The 19,776-nt window shown below is 40.0% G+C and overlaps 1 protein-coding gene across 1 annotated transcript in view; it reads right to left on the bottom strand.

Annotated features, from left to right (window-relative positions):
• The window catches only part of map7d1a (MAP7 domain containing 1a), a 63,210-nt gene extending 57,744 nt beyond the window's left edge, over positions 1 to 5,466 (bottom strand). Inside the window, exon 1 of the mRNA XM_084727067.1 lies at positions 5,048 to 5,466. Within this exon, the coding sequence (XP_084583193.1) occupies positions 5,048 to 5,117 (70 nt within the window). The 5' untranslated portion in view covers positions 5,118 to 5,466. The remainder of the gene's footprint in view (positions 1 to 5,047) is intronic.
• Positions 5,467 to 19,776: the final 14,310 nt, after the last annotated feature.

The raw sequence follows: 19,776 nt of genomic DNA, 5'->3' as shown, positions 1-19,776 counted from the left end.
TTAATAAGCTGTTCAAGCTTCCTTCTGCTCCTACACTTCAATTAATCTCCTCTCTATTTGTTGTATATTTTGTATTTTTATTGTGCACATAACCTCAAACTAAACCCACATATGATGAATCATATTGCAATAGGAAGATCTGTCAAAATAATTGCAATATGTGTGCGGACCTAATTTCTATACATAAATTATTTGAAGCTTCAACTTCAACTTAAGATTCACATATCTTCAGAGTTAGAGTTACATGCAACATTATTGCACTCCCCAAAATAAATGGAAGTAAATTACTCTGCTCATATTAACAAATAATCAATCATAACTTTCTATTTTTCTACCTGACAGAGGATATGGATGATAAACATGAGTGGTTTCATGTGGCTAACCTGTCAGACTCCAACATATCTCCTGCAGAACATGAAAACATCTCATTTTGACACAGACTTCACCACTGCATTGCTCACACACATTAATCCTGCGCAAAAACAATGTTGGCTCCCATTGGTATCTGGCTCCATTATTAGGCATTGAATCCAGGAAGGCCCATGGGATCTTGCCAACTACTAATTTACAAAGACACTGAAGCAGCAATCTCTCCAAAAAATGGGGCAGGGTCGCACGTATTCCCCTGATTACGTAACAACTCCTGCAGCTGAAGATGTGTAGCTGACTGATCCTGTTCACTACAGTGCAAGCTTGACAGCCAAAGCTGGTGGATTCTCCCACATTACACAACAGACAAGGACTTTATGATCTGCCTCCCTGACAGTCTGCTGAGGCTCTTCAAGCAGCTTGTCTTTTTCCTTAAATAAAGTTTGCATAAAGGCTCATTTAACAATCTAAAGCACCGCCTCACTTACACATTGTGTATCGACAGTAGAGATATGAGCAGTCACGTTCATCTGAAATGCCTGTGAGTATGCTGTAAAAGGCAAATTTTAAAAGGGAAAATAAAAAGTTTCTATTCATCTCAGCTGGTCACAGCTTAGCTGTTCAGGTACGGAGATTAAAGAGGACGGGCACACAGAGCTGACTGTCAAAGAGCAGCAGAATGGAGGGCATAGAGTGAAGAAAGCCTGCATAAAGAAAAGAAGGATTAGAACATCTTCTCCAGAAGTCCTGACAGCAGATTTTCACAATGAAGGGCACTAGCTTTCAACAGCTCGAATCCAAGGGATAGTTTTCAAGCACGACAGATCAAGTGAGCTTTCTTTAGTGCCTGTATTTCAACAAAAGACGGAGACTCTTCCAATTGTCCTTCTGCTTCCAGGTGTTGTTTAAATATCTTGCTGCTTGCTCAAGGATGTTTTACATGGGAAAACACATTCTTGGGAGCAGCTATGACAGAAAAAAGGTCGGAGATTAGATGGACCTAATTAATGCTGCCCACTGAAAGTCAAAGATTTGAATCATCAGTTGGACTCCCCTCAGCCAACTGAGATTCTTCAAGTCAAGCGGTCAGGGGTTATTTATCAAACAGTGTGCAGTGTACTTTGGGGGATATTTTGGTCCCCAGAAGTAGCTGCAGAGTAAGTGCTCCTTGTTTTTCTACAGACTAAAATCACTCCACTACATCAATTCATCCTGTCTGCTCAGTGAAGATGTCTGCGACAGCTACAGGCAACTGTGGCTCAGGTCCCAGAGTGAGTCTGAAGTGACACAGGAGAGAAACTAAATGTCAATACATAAATATTATGTTAGGTTAAGTTAGAAGCTACAGAAGTACTAAAAGCTGAACATAAAGAGACTTTACAAAATGTCTTCCTCTCTGCTCTCCTGCACACACATGAGCTCAGTATCAAAACAGTCGCTTGTTCGAGGAGGAAAGGAGGCTCATCACGGGATGGGCCCGGCCAGCAAGATGTCACCGCAGCCCGCTTGGAGGCAGGTCGGGCTCGCTCTGGCCCGAACTCCAGAGTGGGTCTATCTTGGTCGTGGCTCAACGTGCTGAAAGTGATAATGGAAATGCAATTTGGTGCGGTATGGTTTGGCTTGGCACGGCCAAAAGCACCGGCGGAAAAGGCCCACAGGTGAACCAAACCCAAGACTGCTAACCCCCTTTGTGCAGTTTATTTGGGTTGGTGCAAATGCTCGACCCAAACTCCTCAGCAGACAAATCTACTGCTCTATGTTCCACCCTGAAGGGTGGTCTTGGACAGCTGTCAAGTGAACACTGGCGTGGTTCTAGTCATAGGAAGGGTATCATTGTTTGTGTCATTTAATTAGTTAAAAAAAAGTTTTGTCTTCCTGCTTGGTGACTAGTGACCTAGTAACATGTTTGCTATCAAAATATCAACTGTCAGGGGCCAAACATGGACTCACAAACAAGTGAGAAAAGCCTGCACCACTAAATTATTTAATACCCGCCGGTTTAAAAAAGCATTTCTCTAAAGTCTGCTGATCTGCACTCCAGATCAATACCCACATGAACTGAACCTGATGGTTCTCCGCGATGTTCGATATCCAGGTAGAAAATGGGCCATTTGTTGTCTTTTCAAGTATCAACTCTTTGACCAATGAGTGAACAATACTTCCATTTGCATTTACAATCTCTAGACCATTTGAATTTGGCCTTTCTGAACACAAACTGGAAAATCGAAACTATGTATCACCATGGCATTGGTTCAATTCAGGAACTGGACCTTTAAGTATGAACTCAGCCTAAGCACTAACCAGAATTTCATCTTTAGCTTTATGTTACTCTGTAATCATGTGTTTTTCACATCAGCACAGCTGTATCAGAGCATGAGTTCTGTACAAGGAGTGCTGATGATCTGATGGCCAATTGACCACTGAAGACTTGGAAAAACATATTTTTTAATAAGCATGGGAAGCATAGCGTGGCTGCCTGGCTGACTGTACATCGCATGAAACAAGAGGTGTGACATCAGTGCTTCTGCATCAAGTCACAACACATATGTTCAGCCCCTCCCAGCGTTAAGGTCATATATACTTTATGGTATTCAGAACATGGCAACTTAAAGAAACTCCCTTCTGCAGGTCAAGATTCCCACGATCAGGGTGGAGCTCGTCTCTCCTCCTGCTTGATGCAGAGCCAAAACAAGCTGGCCTCTCTGCATGAAGCCCCCTGTCAGCAGGAAGGAAGTTTTCTGTTGTCAGAAGGAGGAGGTCATATTGTGCGTCCCTTTCTATTTCCAGAAACAGACAACATGTCAATACACAATGCTTTGGCATGGAGATTCAAAAGTTTCAACAATGCTGGGGTGTCTTACAAGACCAGCATCGTTTTGAATTGCGAACAGTCACCTGAATATTATGTTTTCCTTTACTTAGGTAAAGACAATCCCACTATAAAATAATGCAGAAAAGGCATAAATTGGTGCCCAAAAATCACTTGAATGCAAGGATGTTTAGCGCTAAAAATTTCCCCTGCTTGGTATGTGGTCCCCCAGTATCAAAAAAAAAAAAAGCCTACACCCTTGTCTCACACTGAGACGTTACTTATAAACTGATTTAGCAAACACAACAGTGGCCTTGAACTGCATGATCACGAGATCACTTACTGTAGTTTGTAATTGCACATATAAAAGCAGTGGGTAAGCCGGATCTGGCTGGAGCGTGAGGTAGACTCTTTATCCTGCACTTTGGCCCTAAGCTGAGCCTCTCATCAACATTTTCTTCATTTCAAGAGTTTGCTGATGCAGCTCTGCACTGGAGCTGCAACAGTTAGTCAATTAATAGATTAGGTGTCGACTACCAAATTGATCACCAGCTATTTTGATAACTGATTGATCATTATGAGTCATCTTTAAGAAGAACTTTATCTGGTTTTAGCATCTCAACTGGGAATATTTTCTGGTTTCTTGACTCTTCTCTGACAGTAAACTGAATATTTTTGGGTTGTGGGCAAAACAAGACATTTAAGGACATTAGCTTGGGCTTCGGGAAAGGGTGATCAACATATTTCGCCATTTTCTGATATTCTATGGACCAAATGAGAGATGCATGATAAGTTTTGGCATAGATTAACTATTGACTGATATTGGCCTATCACAGCATATTGGTCTACATTGGTAATGGCAGATGTTATATCTGAATTGACGGATGCATTTCATTAGAATTCTGGGACAAAATCGTTTTCTTTTATAAAGTTCTGACCCTCAGTTATGCATAAAATACAGGTTTATGAAGTTCTTGTAAAAATGCAAGCATCTGAATCTATTGGGCATCTTAACATACTGGCCGTGAGAAGCAGATAATTATCAGTTATCCACATTGTGCATCCCTCAAGAACTACTCGACTAATCGAGACAATGATGGACATTTTGATTGCTAATGAAAACATTCAGCCATACTCTGCTCCAGCATTCAAGGAGCATGACTGCACCTGTGCACACAACTATCTGGGCTAATATATTTGGAAAACCTCCTCTAGAAGAGCAGCAGCAGATAAGAGACAGAAAGGGATGCCTGACCGCCTATGACTGCATCATGTTAGTAGTGAGCTAAACATAACATACGGAGGGGGATGGGATGGTACTAGTAAGATTACCTCATCTAGCGCAAATTGTGTTATTATAACCCTGTTGGCTGAGCTCTGTGCGGAAGAAATGGCAACATACAGTCCTGTGCATTAAGAGACAGCCATCAGCAGTCAGCTGATGATCATACCGGTGTTTTGCGCTCACCATCAAAACATCTGCAAATTGGAAAATCGTGCTCTATTGTCACTCAGATTAAATCATCACAGATTAAGATCTGTCCTTAGGTTTAGGTGTTAAGCTTGTGGACAAAACAAGGTGGTGGTAGCTTTGGGATCTGTGGACTGTCTGTACCCGCACCTCCTAATGGATTATTCATAATTCATCAGATTTATCCCCGACCACACTCTCTGTTGCTTTACCTTAACTGCAGCACTGTTTCTCAACCTCTGAATGAGCCATGCAACTATAAAGTTAACACCAGCGAGACGACGCTTTAACTCATTTTGTTTGAACGTGACAAAAGACGTGCATGACAAAGCACTCGTGCAGTTTTTTAAGACAGATTCGGCTCTAAGGTAAACTGTGCAACCGTGAAAAGGACTTACATGTTGCTCCTGGCAGAGTATTTTCCTCCATTTCGGCGGTAATACCCTCGCTTTCTGCTCTTTTGTTCATTCAAACATGCGAGATTTGGCTCTTCCTCTCCGCCTGCAGTCCTCTCATTCCTCAGGCAGAATGGGGGGGAAACTTGCTCGAGTCACTCCAGTTGCACCCGATGTCCTGAACCAACCGCCGGGCAGGAAACACCTCCGGAGAGCGTCCAGATAAACCACAGAAAAGACCAAAGAATAAAAATTTAAAAAAACAAAAACAAAAACAAAACCCCAGCCAGTAACCAGCCTGCAGACGGTGGCTGGTCCTGTGAGAAACGAAATAAAAAAAGATGTCTGAGTGAATTTGGGCGGAGGAGTGAGCGAAGTTTCTCACTCTCCGACACACCACAGCTGATGCTCTGCTCGTGCGGTTGGTCCCTCACTGGCCTCCGGAGAAGACTGTACCATTACTAAAAGAGGGGGTGCGGCTTCTACATGTAGTATTATTCCTTAAATATTACCTAGATTTAACGCTATGGAAGTCAGATACAGTAAACGCTAAATTGGAGTGTGCTCATATTCTAGTCTCAAGGAAAACTTTACTGTTACGTGCCAATTTCTCCATGTGAAAAAAAATGTATGTCCCCCTCCGTTCTTATTGGTTCCTCCGCCCACGAAACTACAGCGCTCACACAGCCAGGTCACAGTTCACATACAATATAATGCTTTTACTTGGAAAAACCTTTGACCAGCACGTTTGCTGTGTTTTCTTCACTGTTTTTGTCATTTCCTAGTCGCTTGAAGTACACTTAAACATCTAATTAAAATGCATTATACATACCTCATGGAATGTAATTTTGCATTGTATATCTGACGTGTGCACTGTATTTAATCATGCATTTTGTGCAATTTATATTAATTTATTTATATTGTGGTGGCCAAAGTGTGTATGTTGATGGATCCAGCTTTGTAGAGTGCAAGTAAAATTTCCCCATGGAGTAAATAAAGTATCTAGCTATCTAGTCTAAAGCTACATTGCTTAGTTAAAGAAAAGATCATAGTTTGTCTCTGCTATGTGGGTGCAAATTTGTTTCCTATAGACCCCTGCCATGCTAAGATATATACAGTACAACCCAGTATAAATAGCCACATTGGCTATTCCAACCTGGGTGCAAATAGCATCTGCCTAAACATGTTTCATGTGCACTACATAATGCATGTGCATTTTTAAAATAAATATTAATTTATGTTTGTCCAACTGCACATCCAACTCCAACTACATGGAGTACATTTGCCAAACAAAAGCAGCATAAAAAAGAAAAGAGGAAGACCACACACTCAATATTGCAACCTCCCAAAACAAATTTGAAGTATGGTTTGTTTCAACTGTTAAGGTCTTCGGGTTTTCAAAACAGTTTTTTGGAGCTTTTGTGCAAACTGTCTCTTTCCCTTCACATAAATATAGGAGGCTGAAAACATCACCCTTAAATCTTCTGAGGCACTTTAATGAGGATGCTTGAGTTATTTTCAAAGAAACACAATGTTTTTCTGCCTCTACAAAAGGGATCTGAAAAAATGAAAGTGGATGCACTGTGTGCAGAAGATGAATAATTCCTACCATCTACCACAGGCCTATCTAATTACTTTTTTAGAAGGGCCAGATTTGAACAAAGTACACTGCCAAGGGGGCGGACATTTCCTATGTCTGACCTGTAAAACTAGGAAATTAGATGTGTGTAAAACAATGCACCATTTATGTTTCTTCTCCATTTTATCAGTTTTTACAACTGGACAAGAAACACAGTGAACAAAAGTACAGGAAAAAACAATGCACATTTATAATCCTAAAGCAGAGATAGCTTATTTTAATAAACAGTCTTTTATTTAACAGCTTTTTAATTCAGTTTTCTCTCCTAAATTCCCTCTCCTTTACAGTCTGAGTTAAAATTATTAGAATAATGAGTGTCTCTGTGCTTACCAACAGATTTAACAAACAAATGGGATCATTAACTTACCATTAAAAAGTTGATTAAATAATGTAAACACACATAAACATAGAGGTAGCTTGTTATTTTAATAAACCTGGTCTTGCATTTCATTCTTTTTTCATATTTATAAATTATCAAAGGGCCAGATTCAGCCCACAGATCACCACCTGAATAGACTTTCTCTACCAGATGCATTTTAAATATGTCAGTATGCTTTCAGATTAAGTTAGGGCAGCCTTCTCTCTCTCTCTACGACTGAGACTCAACCAAATACTGACTGTTAATCATTTGTTGGAATAAATAGCTTGTACATGCATGTAATTTCAGTGTAAAGAGAACACTAGACTTTCCTGTCAGCCTGGTTTTTGTTTTCGATGGTGGATGTTTGAGGTGTTGAACAAGTTACTCCACCCAATATAGAGCTACTGTCATACATTCAGATTTGTCAGAAAATCTGAGACGGCAAAACCCAGTTCAAAACATTAAACTCAAGAAGCATTTGTTACGTAACAGTTTTAAGTTCTGCAGACTGCCTTCACGTCCACCACCTGTGGATCCCTCAGAGCATCTGCCGAGGTGGGGGCTGGGCCAGGGGCTGATCGGCACGCTTGAGAGGGGACACCCTGTCAAAAGGACCCCAGTGGGGCTCTTTTGTGCAGCTGTTGAGTCGTGTTCACCCCAAACCCCTAAGAGCCACCTGTCACTGCAACTGGAAAGTGGGGGGTGGTGAAGGAGGTGGGGGTTGGGTGTGTGCTGTAGAGTGTGTGGTTGGTTTTTACAGAATTAAAGCAGAAAGAGTTTCCTGTCTGCATGTCTCAAAGTCTGCTTTTACTTCTGATCACATTCTTCTTAAGTCCTTGATGAATTCACACCATGACTCAAAGAAACGCTTTTGCCAAAAGATCCCAGTCCCCCTTAAGTCATTACAGTCTGTTGCTTCAAGAACTATCTGTAATTGAATCACAGATAAGTTTAGCATTTCATTTACTGAAAAGGGAACAATTAGGAGTTAAGTTTCTACTCCTTTTAAGTCAAGGAGAGATTGAAGGAGCGCAGGAAATGTCTGATGCCCTCATACATCAGCCAAAACTTAAGATTTATGGAACATAGAAGCCATATTTCTTTCTTACAGCACATTTACTTTTAGTCATCAAGATTTTATGACCTAGACAGATTACTGAGCCTTTATTAAACTATCTAATATTGTAGTACAAACAGCAATTCAACAATCTGCATCATAAAATGGAAATAACAAAAGGAATTTCTCTGAAGTACTTTTAATGATCACTTTATTGACGGTGTTTGATCACAATAAATTAGGAGAAATAGGTAAAATAACAGTGTTTCCCTGTACACCTTTCAGTGCTGTCATTATTTATTGGAGGTGTTTGATCAGCATATTTTAGGAAAATCTTTTAATCTTTCTCTCCAAAAGCTGTAATGAAATGTTCTGTTAATTTGTTGTGTTTGGACTTTATTCAAATTAGGACATTTTACTTTAATTTTTCAATCAATGCTACCAGACATTTTTTAAAACATTATTACATTGTGTGAAATATGAAACAAATGCTGAATTAACTGATTTTTGTGATGAATAAAATGTTTTTATTACATCCATACAATGTTACAAGAAAGTACAAAAGCATCAGAAGTCATAAACATTAACTCTGCTTTTCAAGTGCTCTGCAGATGCACGTTTCCAGATCTTTTGTTCTGCTTCTTTAGCCAACGTATTGAAACCCTCCAATCCTTTCATCCTTTTATCCTCATCTCTATACCCAGCTCTTGAGCCACCACGTGCACACGAACACCTGTGGACACAAAAAACTGTTCATAGAAAGTATTTGGAATCAACAGCATATGTCATTAGTGAGCATTAGTGTGTTTGTGTTAAACTTTGTTGAGAATGACCTCCCAAGCTGAATGAGACACAAATGAATACATTTACTTAAACATGTTTGCAGACTGATTTTTTTTCTGATTTTTTAAAGAAAATGTCAGCATGGTATATAAATTTTATTTCTGAGCTACATGTAATAGCTTAATTTATATACTGTAATATGAAAAAGGAACATAACACCAATGAGAGTGACTGAGTACATCTCTTATGATTTAAATGAGTTTGTCAGTTTCCTAATTTATTATATCTCACCAGAGCCAAGGTAACCTTGCTTTTTTCAAGAGCACATGACGGTTTTACAAATAAACTATTACTATTCAACCTTGCACAGCAGACAGTAGGCCAGGTGCTTGAGCCAGAAGTCTGATAGGAAAATTAAAGGGCTCGGGATAAAAGCATACCTCAAAGTCAGGAGGCGTGTGTCCATTTATCACACATCACTGTACCATGCTGTGCTAATGAGCCATTCAAAGTAAGGTGGATGCAGATAGGAGAAAATAGCACAGTTGGCCTCCATTAGCTGCATCTTAGATGTGCTGAAGTGTTGCATGTCAAAGTTCTGCAGACTGAAGCGATAACAGATGAAGATACACATGATTCTGGTGCTTTTTATTTTATTTTTATACTCTCACACCCCTCTCTCCCTTTATTGTCTAGAATTCATGCCAAGTTCTGTGAGCAACCTGTGACAAACTTGTGTTGTCTCCATTTGTGAACCACTTGTGTGACCTTACTGCACACAGGAAGTGGAGGACCCACCTCCTCCTCCATCCATCCCTCAGTGCTCAAGAAAGGACTTGATTTTGGAGCTGCAGCTGCACTCCTCACTTAACACACAGAGACCATCATACACACACACATACACACACACACACACAGGCACACAGCTCATTAAATTGCCACTGATCGCCGTAAGCGGTTCATGCCTTGAAAAAAGGCAGTTAACAGAGAACACTGAGAATAAGAGAGTAAACAAAAGTCATTACTACTGAGGGGACGTGATTGCATCAGTAAATACACATCCTGAAAACAAGGGGAACCAATTGGAGAGACAGGAGCAGAGAAGAAAGCTCAAAACAAAAAGGAAGAGGGAGCAAGGATCAAGTAAGAGATACTATGGGACAGCTGATAGCACAGAAAAAAAGAGAGCTGCTGATGAGGACATATCTGTGCGGAGATAATACGTCTCCCTTTCTTTGCACCTCTTTGATTATTGTGCTGTTGAGCTGGAAACAAGTACAGAACGAAGGTAAAAACAATATGAACTAAACAACAACCCGTGTGAAGGCCAGATGTTCAGGAGAGAGAAGAGCTGTACAATATCCTGTTCAAGTGGAAGTAATGTTACTTGCTTTAAGTGCCACAGAAGAAAAGTTACTTAACTTGTAAAAAATACAAAGGTAGATCTTTTGGGGGACTACTCCAAGACACGACTGACCCTTCCTAAGTCCCTCCCCTTTTTACTGGTTGCTCTAATGACAGCTGAACAAACTTTCTCCTTTTCCTGTAAAAGCGACATAAAGAGTGCTGCAGGGATGATGTATTTTTGAAGGCCAACCCAAAAGTTAGTTTCACGCTGGTTCACTCAACAAAAAGCCAATGGGACTTTTCCACTGGATTTTAGCCTCTGTAGTCTCATGTAGCTTCTTGTTAGCAGCTAGCTGCCTTTTTAAAGACAGGTAAAAGCTTCAAAATTAAAAATTAAACGGGTTCATATTAATTAAAAAGGTTCATATTGCTGCCAAAATAATGGCAATATGATTTTTTTTTTGCTTTTTGTTCATCCTAGTAGTCATATCCATAGCATCTGTGCGCATCTGTGCATGATATAAAATGTTGCATCATCTCTCCTTTCTGTATCTGTACAGATTTTCCCTGAGCACCAAGTGTTCCTATGGATCAGGAGAATGCGAAAAGTAGTCCAGAGCAAAATTACCATGGTAATTCCTCCATTTAGCATGTGCAAAAACATATAAATTGGATTAACAATAGCTCTTGCATGCACTATAACTTTTTTTGCACCATCATTCTAGAAAAAGCAAGAGCTTATATCGTGCCTATTCCAAGAAACTTGGTCACCACCAGCACCGCCAGTCAGTCTAGAGGTCAGCCACTGTGAATGGCAAGGGTAACCCTCAGCCTGGTAATGAAACAACAATAGCAGGAATGTTCAGAATGTCCCCAGAGAACATAGACCCAGCCTATGTTATAGACTACTGAATACACTATCTCTGCATTTAGCAAATGGTAAGTATGTAAGCAGCAGCAAGGGTGGGGTCGCATACGAGGAGGGTGGATGTAAGGCTAATTAACTTTGATGGATTTACTGTTAAAATGTGTTTGCAGTTGCTTAATCTACTCTAGCTAAGACAGTTTTGCGCATAACAGTTGAACGATGTCATCAGTAGAGTTTGGGTTACTTTTTGCTGGTTCACTTTGCCGACGGTTTCAGAAAGCAGCACTATCACTACCAGCAGTGTCGAGGGGCAGCTGCACCTGTAGGGGGCCTGAAGATTCAAATAATTTACGACCATGTTGTCTTTTGTTTCCTGTAGTGTGATTTAATCAGCCACTACATCACATGTCACGCTGGAAAACTGTGTGTGTGCAAACAGACAGAGAGGTAGGGAGAGATAGTGTGGGAGAGTTCTCTGTTTCTTTGTGTTTCTCTCTGGGGTGCTGGGAAAAAGAGCACTGTTTGGTCTGAATCATCTGAATTTTGTCTGTGTTTCATTGTGAGCTGGGATCTTGACTCCATTTGGGAGGTCTTGATGCATGGTACGTTTAATATCCAGCGTGCTTGATGTACTTGACCCATCCTTAGTATGGGTCAAGCTCCAGAAACATGGGATCCTTCATTTTCAATGATGCAACCATGATAACTATGGTGATATCATCAGGGTTATTTTTCAAATGTTGAAGAGCTCCCACCAGGAGACATTATACAGCTGTTTTCGTGTGTGTAATAGTACTTCTGGTGACACATAAACTGACCTTTATGTGTACAAATGGTGGAATTCCCTCTTGAAGAAAAAAAAAGCAGCAAACAAAATTCCTGGTTTGCATTAAACTACTTCAGCTGAGGTTTCCCTTGGATTTTCATCTGAGGATGCCTCAAGAAAAAAAAAATAGTTGCATAAACTCACCATAAGGATTTCATTAGGATGTTGTAATCTTTAAGTGTTGCCCTTAGCTACTTAAATATTTCATTATATGTTGTTAGAAGATTCTTGGCAACTATTTTCTTCAGCTCATAACAGTATCTTAAAAGTGAAATAATTTGTGTAACATAAAACAATGATTGAATTGATGGCGAGTGAAGAGGAGGAGATACCAAGATGGTTTTTATTTTATTTTACAATACTGACGGTTAGAACATGACAGATAGCCAATCAATCTAAATCCTTGCAAACAGAGTTGCACAACATCTTATGATTAGTGTTGGCGATTTTGTCATTATGATTTGGGACCCAGCAATGCTATTTAGTAACATTAAATTAGGATGTGAGTGAAGTGTAACCATGGCAGCTGAAGTGCACATGTGCTGTATTATGAGTAACTGCTGTGAAAGCCTTAGTATAAACTCTTAAGCAAAGAAAAAACATAAGAGGCTTTATGCAATACTCCTAAGTGAGCCCCTTAGCTTAGGAGAAATATTTTATTTAAAGGACAAGCTTAAGTTTGAAACTGTGATTTATGCCATCCATCATTCTCAATGATGCAGCCATGACAACTGTGGGGACATCATCAAGGTCACTTTTCAAACCTCCCTCCAGAGCCAAAGGAGATATTATACACACTGACCTTCATGTACACAGATGGTGGAGTTCTCCTTTGAGAAAAAAAACACCAGTCTCATCAGTGTCAAAGTAATTTAAAAAAACACCATGTTCTTAATCACTTAATTAAGATCCTGTGGATTTTTCCATTTATCCCAAATGAAATTCTGGCATATGGCACAGTGTGTACACTTGACAAATGCAAAACTGTCAGCTGAACAGCAGTAAGCATTAAGGCAAACCAGTAAATAACATAACCAGTCTTTGGTTGTGAATTTGCCAATTCTATTTCCAACTTAAATTACTTTAAATAGTTCTCCATATGCCCTACAATACAGACGGTAGTTAGCGCAGCCCACCACTGCTCATAAACGCCTCTTGCACTGATCTTTCTTGAGCAGTTTTCCCTGACCTCTCTAACAACAGGTGGCTCTACCAGGGGCTCGTTTCACCTTCTTGTTCCATGAGGAATGTGATTCCACAGCAGTATGTCTCAAACAGCACACAGCCTGGCAGACCATGACGTAATGGTCTAAAATGTGCTATCAGTTAGAAGCAGGGCCAAAACACGTGGAGTTGGCTCGTCTCTCCGCTCACCCCCGGGGCCCCTCTCTATTCTCCTTTTCCTCGTCTCTCTCTCCCTCAACCCCAGCCCCTCCACCTCCCTTCTGCTCCACCGCACTCTCTGTTTATGAGTGCATGAATCGCTCCATTTCACTATACCCAACTCCCAGCCCACTACCAATCCCACAACTGCTTCAATAATAGAAGGTCCCCCCTCCCCGCGCTTTCATTTCCATGACAACCCACAATGAGGAGAGAGGCAGAGAGAGACGGAGGAAAATAGCAGAGGCAGGGGAAAAAAAAGTGAATGAGAGGGTGGGAGTGCCTTTCCTTGACCCCTGCTTCCATTTGTAAGGAGGGAAAACTTCACTACAACAGCCTGAGTTTCAGTGAGGTTAAACTGACCAATCAAGAGAGCAGCAGCAGCAGCACTGCTCAGTCATCATGCAAGGTGCCTCTTCAGCAAGCAAGTTAACTTAATTTAGAGGAGGGCTTTTTCAAAAAGAAGTTACAAAGTGTTTTTTTCAGGAGGAAACAAAGAAAATGAGAGAATAAAATGAGCAGAAAAGAGAACAAGACAAATTTCTACAACCACACTAGCAGCTGAATGAGGCCCCACTAAGCCAACTAAATTCTAGGTCAGCATGCTAACATGCACACAATGTAAGAGCTAATGTGGCAGGCATAATGTTTGCATGTTCACCGTCATGCTAACATGGTACAAAACTCACGTACTGTCATTATTAACATTTTTGACCTTATGATGGTTTTAGGTGGAAAATTAAGAGATCACCCTGAAGACGGAAATTTTAAGGGACCAATCATTTGTGAAATAATTTGTGGAACATAAGACCATGGCTGAAATAATTTAAGGTAATTGAGGAGAAGGAGGAGAGATGCATTTATCAGGAAAGAGAAAACCCACTGGACACTGTAAGCAATGTGCCACTTGTTAGAGAGTATAGATTTGACCTTAGCACTAGTAAAAGTGAGGCGATCAACAGTCAGTAGGCCTAACATTTATCCTCTGGGTACCATGAATGTCTCTTCATTGCAGTATTCCCGTCTGGACTGGCTGACATTGCCAACACTGCTGATTTGCAGATATTGCCATCCCCATTATAACTGCTAGTGTGGCTACAAACAAGGAGATGAAGAAAAACAGCAGAATATTAAATTATAGAGTCAATAAAAAAGACAAGTGAGGTGGATTTAAGAATTTACTGTACCTGCTACTTTCAAAACATTAGTCCAAATTCATTGTTCATTCATCGTCACCTTTGGAAAGGTCTCATTAATACTAAAAGGTCACAAGGTCACTCCTCTGTGATAGAAATCATTGATTCAGTGCCATTCGGATGGGTGGCCTTCAGGGTGATAAACAAAGAGATAAACAAAGAGTGAAAGGTCTCGAGGTCAAGCCCCAGTGAAGCTTTGTCACACACATATACACACACATGCTCTTACACACACATCAGATTAGTTGTTTTAATTCAGCTCCCTGGATTACAGCCGGGATTAATTCTATATGCCTCAGAAGTGGTGAGAGAATATTTCTCTCTGGCTGTAGCCATCAGAGCCGTGTCAGCGTTGTGTCCGTCCTGCTCTAATACAAGCTGCTACTTATCGTCTATTCTTTTCCAAAATGAGCCAGAGTGGAACGGAAGAGATAACGCTGATAACAGAGAGACACTACTGGCTGCCAGTTAATTGGTTGTAAGATTATTTCTTCCTTCTCCTGAGGGTCATGAAGATAACAAGATAAATTCCTATCAAAACGCTCCTGGGGGAGACAAATACCGCAGCAGCAATTAACACTTGCATGCAGTGTATGTGGCGAAATATTTCCTAAATCAAATTTGTGGATGACTCCACCCAAGGACTAGCTGTGTGAGAATATGCGCTAGGAAATATGCAAGAATGCTCCTTACAGGTTTCCCTTCTGTAACCCACAACATTGTGCAAATATTTCTGTTCTAAGAAACATTCCCAAAACGTTCTACTAACCACATGAAACAATGTTTTGGGGGGTAATTTAAATAATGTTCCCCTGAGCTTCACTTCTGGTAAACTTTTAAGTAACCCTCCCACAACGTACTGAGAATGTTGCACAAATGTTTTTGTTCAACACAACATTCCCAAAACTTTCTAACAACCACATTAAGTAACTTTTTTGGGAGGTAGTTTTAAGAACACTCCCCTGAGGTTCCCTGATGGTAGTATTTTAGGTAACCCTCCCACAATACACTACGAATGTTGCACAAATGTTTTTGTTCAAAGAAAGATCCCCAAATGTTCTTATAACCACATGAAGTAATGGTTTTTAGGGGGTAATTTTAATGACATTCCCCTGTGGTTCCCTGGTACACCTCCCTCAACAGAATAGAAGAATTTTGTGCAAATGTACAGAATATTCTGGGGCTGTAACCTTTGCATTAGCTTTACAGTAGAAAAACTTGTCTTTATGCAACAAAGGGTGAAGATCGGAGTCAAACCCGCGGCTGCCGCAGAGGACTCACAGCCCCAGTACACTACGAAATGTCTACCAACAGAGCTACCAGGCAACGAAATAAAATAATATTTCGTTATATTATGTTTTGGTAATGAAGTTTTGCTATCTGAGTATATAAATTTTCTTTATCAATTTACTGTACTTTACATGTTACTTTATGTTGAATTTCTCTTGCTGTTATCACTCTCTCAATATTTAAATAAAATATTAATCGAAAAAGTTGAATGAAAATTCTAGTATGTAAAAAATACTGACAACTACTAGTTTCAAGTTACTATGAGGTAATCCAGGACTATATGGTACTATTTATATGCAAGTCAACATTCCAACACAGTAAAGTGTCATCAACGCTGCGGGGAGTGACAGCGATGCAAAGAATGTGCTCACAACCTGCTGTCATGTGATCATGTTGCACACTTTTACAGCACTGTAAAAAAAAAAAACTGCATGGTGAGGAGAGATGAGTGCCAATTTAGCAAGGAACTAATGTAATGAGTAGAATAACCCTGACCTGATCTGTGTGTGCATGTGGTAAATGTATGTGAGCAGCTGCAGGCATGTAAGCATGTGTATGCACACTTTATTCAGATGGGTAATAGAAGCACAGCAACCCTGTTGTTAATGATATGTTATCACGCATTGGTAATTAACAAGCTCTTTGAGTGGTGCTGCACTCAAGACCAGAGACACGATTTACTCTTCAGAGCGGAAAGCAAAAGCCTGATTCATGCTGCAGCCGCACTGCTGCATTTTTAATCAAAACCTGCAAGAAACTGACAAATTTAGCTCTTCACGTGCTTGCCGGCACAAGTTGAGGCCAGGACAGTGGGGTGACCTGTCCTATGGGAGCTGGGAAGGAAGAGGGTGAGCACAGTAATCCCCGAGGTTGTGGGCCTCCCAGTGTGGCGTCCTCAATCCCCCCAAGACCCTGCCAAAATCCCCCCGACAGCAGTCCTCATTATTTGCCTATCAGTGGCTTAGCTCCACCCCCAGACAGAACAGAGATAGAGAGATTAACTGTAGAATAGAGAGGGAAGAACAGAGGAACACTAAAGACAATACAAACATGATTTCCTTATATTCTCCAGAGGCCATATTACAGAAAATTCCTACCTGAAGTCTTAAGTTAAGACACCAATTTGCTGTTACAGAGGCAAATCCTAACTTAAGTTAAAGTAGGAACATTGCCATAAGGTTAGGACCTGAACAGTTCCGAACAGTTCCTAATAACTGTTACCAAACAGTTGAGATGGGATCTACAAATTTCTGTAATATGGCTCCATATTCCTCTTACATTATGTGAAAGACAATATGGCCAGAGATAAAAAAAAAAAAAAATCATGTCATAATGATGACAGGACAAATGTGAGCTTCAGGCCATCAGAAAATGAGGAAACACTGTAACCTTGACTGTGTATTCTCTCCGTTGTAAATAGATCAAATTTCCTACATGGGCCGGTTGAGAGTGACTCGCTGCACCATTATGTCCGATCAAAGCAAAACAGTTTGCATCCTATTAGCCGGACAGTCCTAATGCTATTGTGTTATAAAGCTTATTAGAATAAGGGAGACTCAGGGTGTTGCACTCACATTACATTCAATTATCTGCAACAGGAAATGAGTTTGAGGTGACAGCTGCTGCCTGAATTGTAGCTGTATGGCAATGTGACTAACAGTTAGCATAGCACATTAGTGTTAGAGTGTCAGATATGATAACAACCACTTTGTGCCAATTTGTACTGAAGAAGCACTGTTGTAGTTTTATCAATACTACTGTCAAGAAGAGTTTTTCTTAATTTCTTGGTGAAAGATTGCACCCAAAAAAACACACAAGTGTGATCCAACCATGTGCAATAGAGAGCAATGGTGGAAAAAGTATTCAGACTGACTGCATTTAAAACCTGAAATAAGACAAATAAGTGATAATTATCATGATAGAAATCCCACAGTGGATTAATCTATTTAAAGTTATGCAACAAGAGAGTATTCCTTTGTGTATTTATCACAAAATTCATTTATTACACAAATGACAGAAGAATAGGGGATTGGAGTGAGGAGACTGATTTTATCAACTAAATTCAATTTGGCATCATCCGGAGTATTAATTTCCTTTCTGGCACCGTCGAAGGACAAAGGAGAAAGATGTCTGACTTGATTTATGGTTCTGCTACCTTCTGATTTGTTTAGCAGTCCAAATCATTGAAGAGGTAAATCAAAGATTGTGATCTTTGCTGTGTGTGTGTGTTTGTTTGGGGGGGGGGGGGGGGGGGGGGGGCTGGGGGGTGATCTGGACCCTATGACGCTGGATGAATAAATGATGTCATAAATCTTTCAACACAGCAAAGGGGAATGTCAGACTTAAATTATAGTACTTGCACATGTAGTTGTACATGGGCCGCAACACACTACAGCTGACAGCATTTATGGTGAAGGATACTGTTGGGTTCTTGCAATATATCAGGAGCTTGTTTTGTCTCAGTCGGTTAGGAAATTATTACACTCAAATTGGCACACTGGGGCACACAAGGCCATGTAAAAGAAATCACTGTTGTTCAGAGTTGTTCTAAACAAAACTATGAATCAGATATTCCTAATATCTTTAGTGAATGCCATGGTTAGTAGGGGCCAAGCCCAGTCCCTCGATGAAGTCATATCCCTGTTGCACCGGAGCTGACATGCACATGTCATTTAACAAGCCACTGCTGAGCTTATCAAAATAATGAACATCCTCTGATCTCACACAGGAACACTGAGATTACTAGACAGCAACAACACACTGGAAAAAACAATCATATATGTGACATCTTTTCATCTATGTGAAATATTTTGACTTTATCCCTTAATGTTCTGAACCTGGCATTTGCCTCTCTGCTGTTATTAACACTAAACTCCTTGAAGAAATGAGGGCTGGACAAAATGATTTATCAGAAAAAAAGTCCTTCCCTAGAACTTTAAAAGTCAAACAGTAGATGAAGAATCATGGCCAGACCATAAAACACTAGAGATATAACAATATATAATATATTGCAATATCACAATAAAAATTTGTCTAATTGTACCGCTATATTACATGATCAGCCTAATCATTTCTCTTTTATTTAATGAAAGGGCTGACTGCTGCTTTGCTTTCGTTTGGCAGTTGTTCATACGTAATTCAAACAGTGACTAATAAAGACAATTAATACCAGCGTTTTGCACATGCTAGCAATTTTTATTTACTTTATTAAAATAGGAAAGCAGAAGCATGTTAAGTTAAACCAAATTATTAGGGAAAAAAAAATTCTAAAAATTCTAAAATACTGGAAGACATCAGTTCCACCAAGCCTCCGAAACTGTCTGTATGAACTTATTTCAGTGATTCACATGGAGAAACAGCGATCTAATAATTCAAAATCTCGACATAAATGGGAAGAATCTTGGGGTCCGCTTTGGACTGCATCCATATGTAAATATATTTTTTTTAATTTTCCCTTTGTCTTCTTCCTGCATACCATTTTTGATGGGTTGTATTTGGTTATATATTTTCCATTCTATTAAAGGACTATTACTGACTGCTGCATTGTTTTTATTTTGTGATTGTGGATGCTTGACACTTTTATTTTCTTAAATAAGGAAAGCAAAAGCATTTTTAAGCCGTCATATTCCTTTATTTTTTTAATATTGCAATAAATATAAATATCAGGGACTATGGTAATATATTACCTTGAGTTTCGGTATTGTTACATCCCTATAAAACATGTCATGTTTGGGGACATGACATAGACTTACATTAATTTCCTGGACACTTAACCCAATCCCACCCATAATTGTTACTTGCCTAAACATAACCTTAACCACTGACCCAATAATCAGTGTTTTTCCAACTTGGGGCACAGGTTTTGACCCCAGTTGCACCAGATCCTGAGTCTAAAATGCATCCCTGAAAATAGCTGAAGTCACACACACACACACACACACACACACACACACACACACACACACACAAAGCCTGTGTCACT

Source organism: Lutjanus erythropterus, chromosome 9, assembly GCF_056507025.1.
Source record: "Lutjanus erythropterus isolate fLutEry1 chromosome 9, fLutEry1.hap2, whole genome shotgun sequence".
Classification (NCBI taxonomy): Eukaryota; Metazoa; Chordata; class Actinopteri; order Lutjaniformes; family Lutjanidae; genus Lutjanus; species Lutjanus erythropterus.
This window is presented reverse-complemented; position numbering and strand designations above follow the sequence as displayed.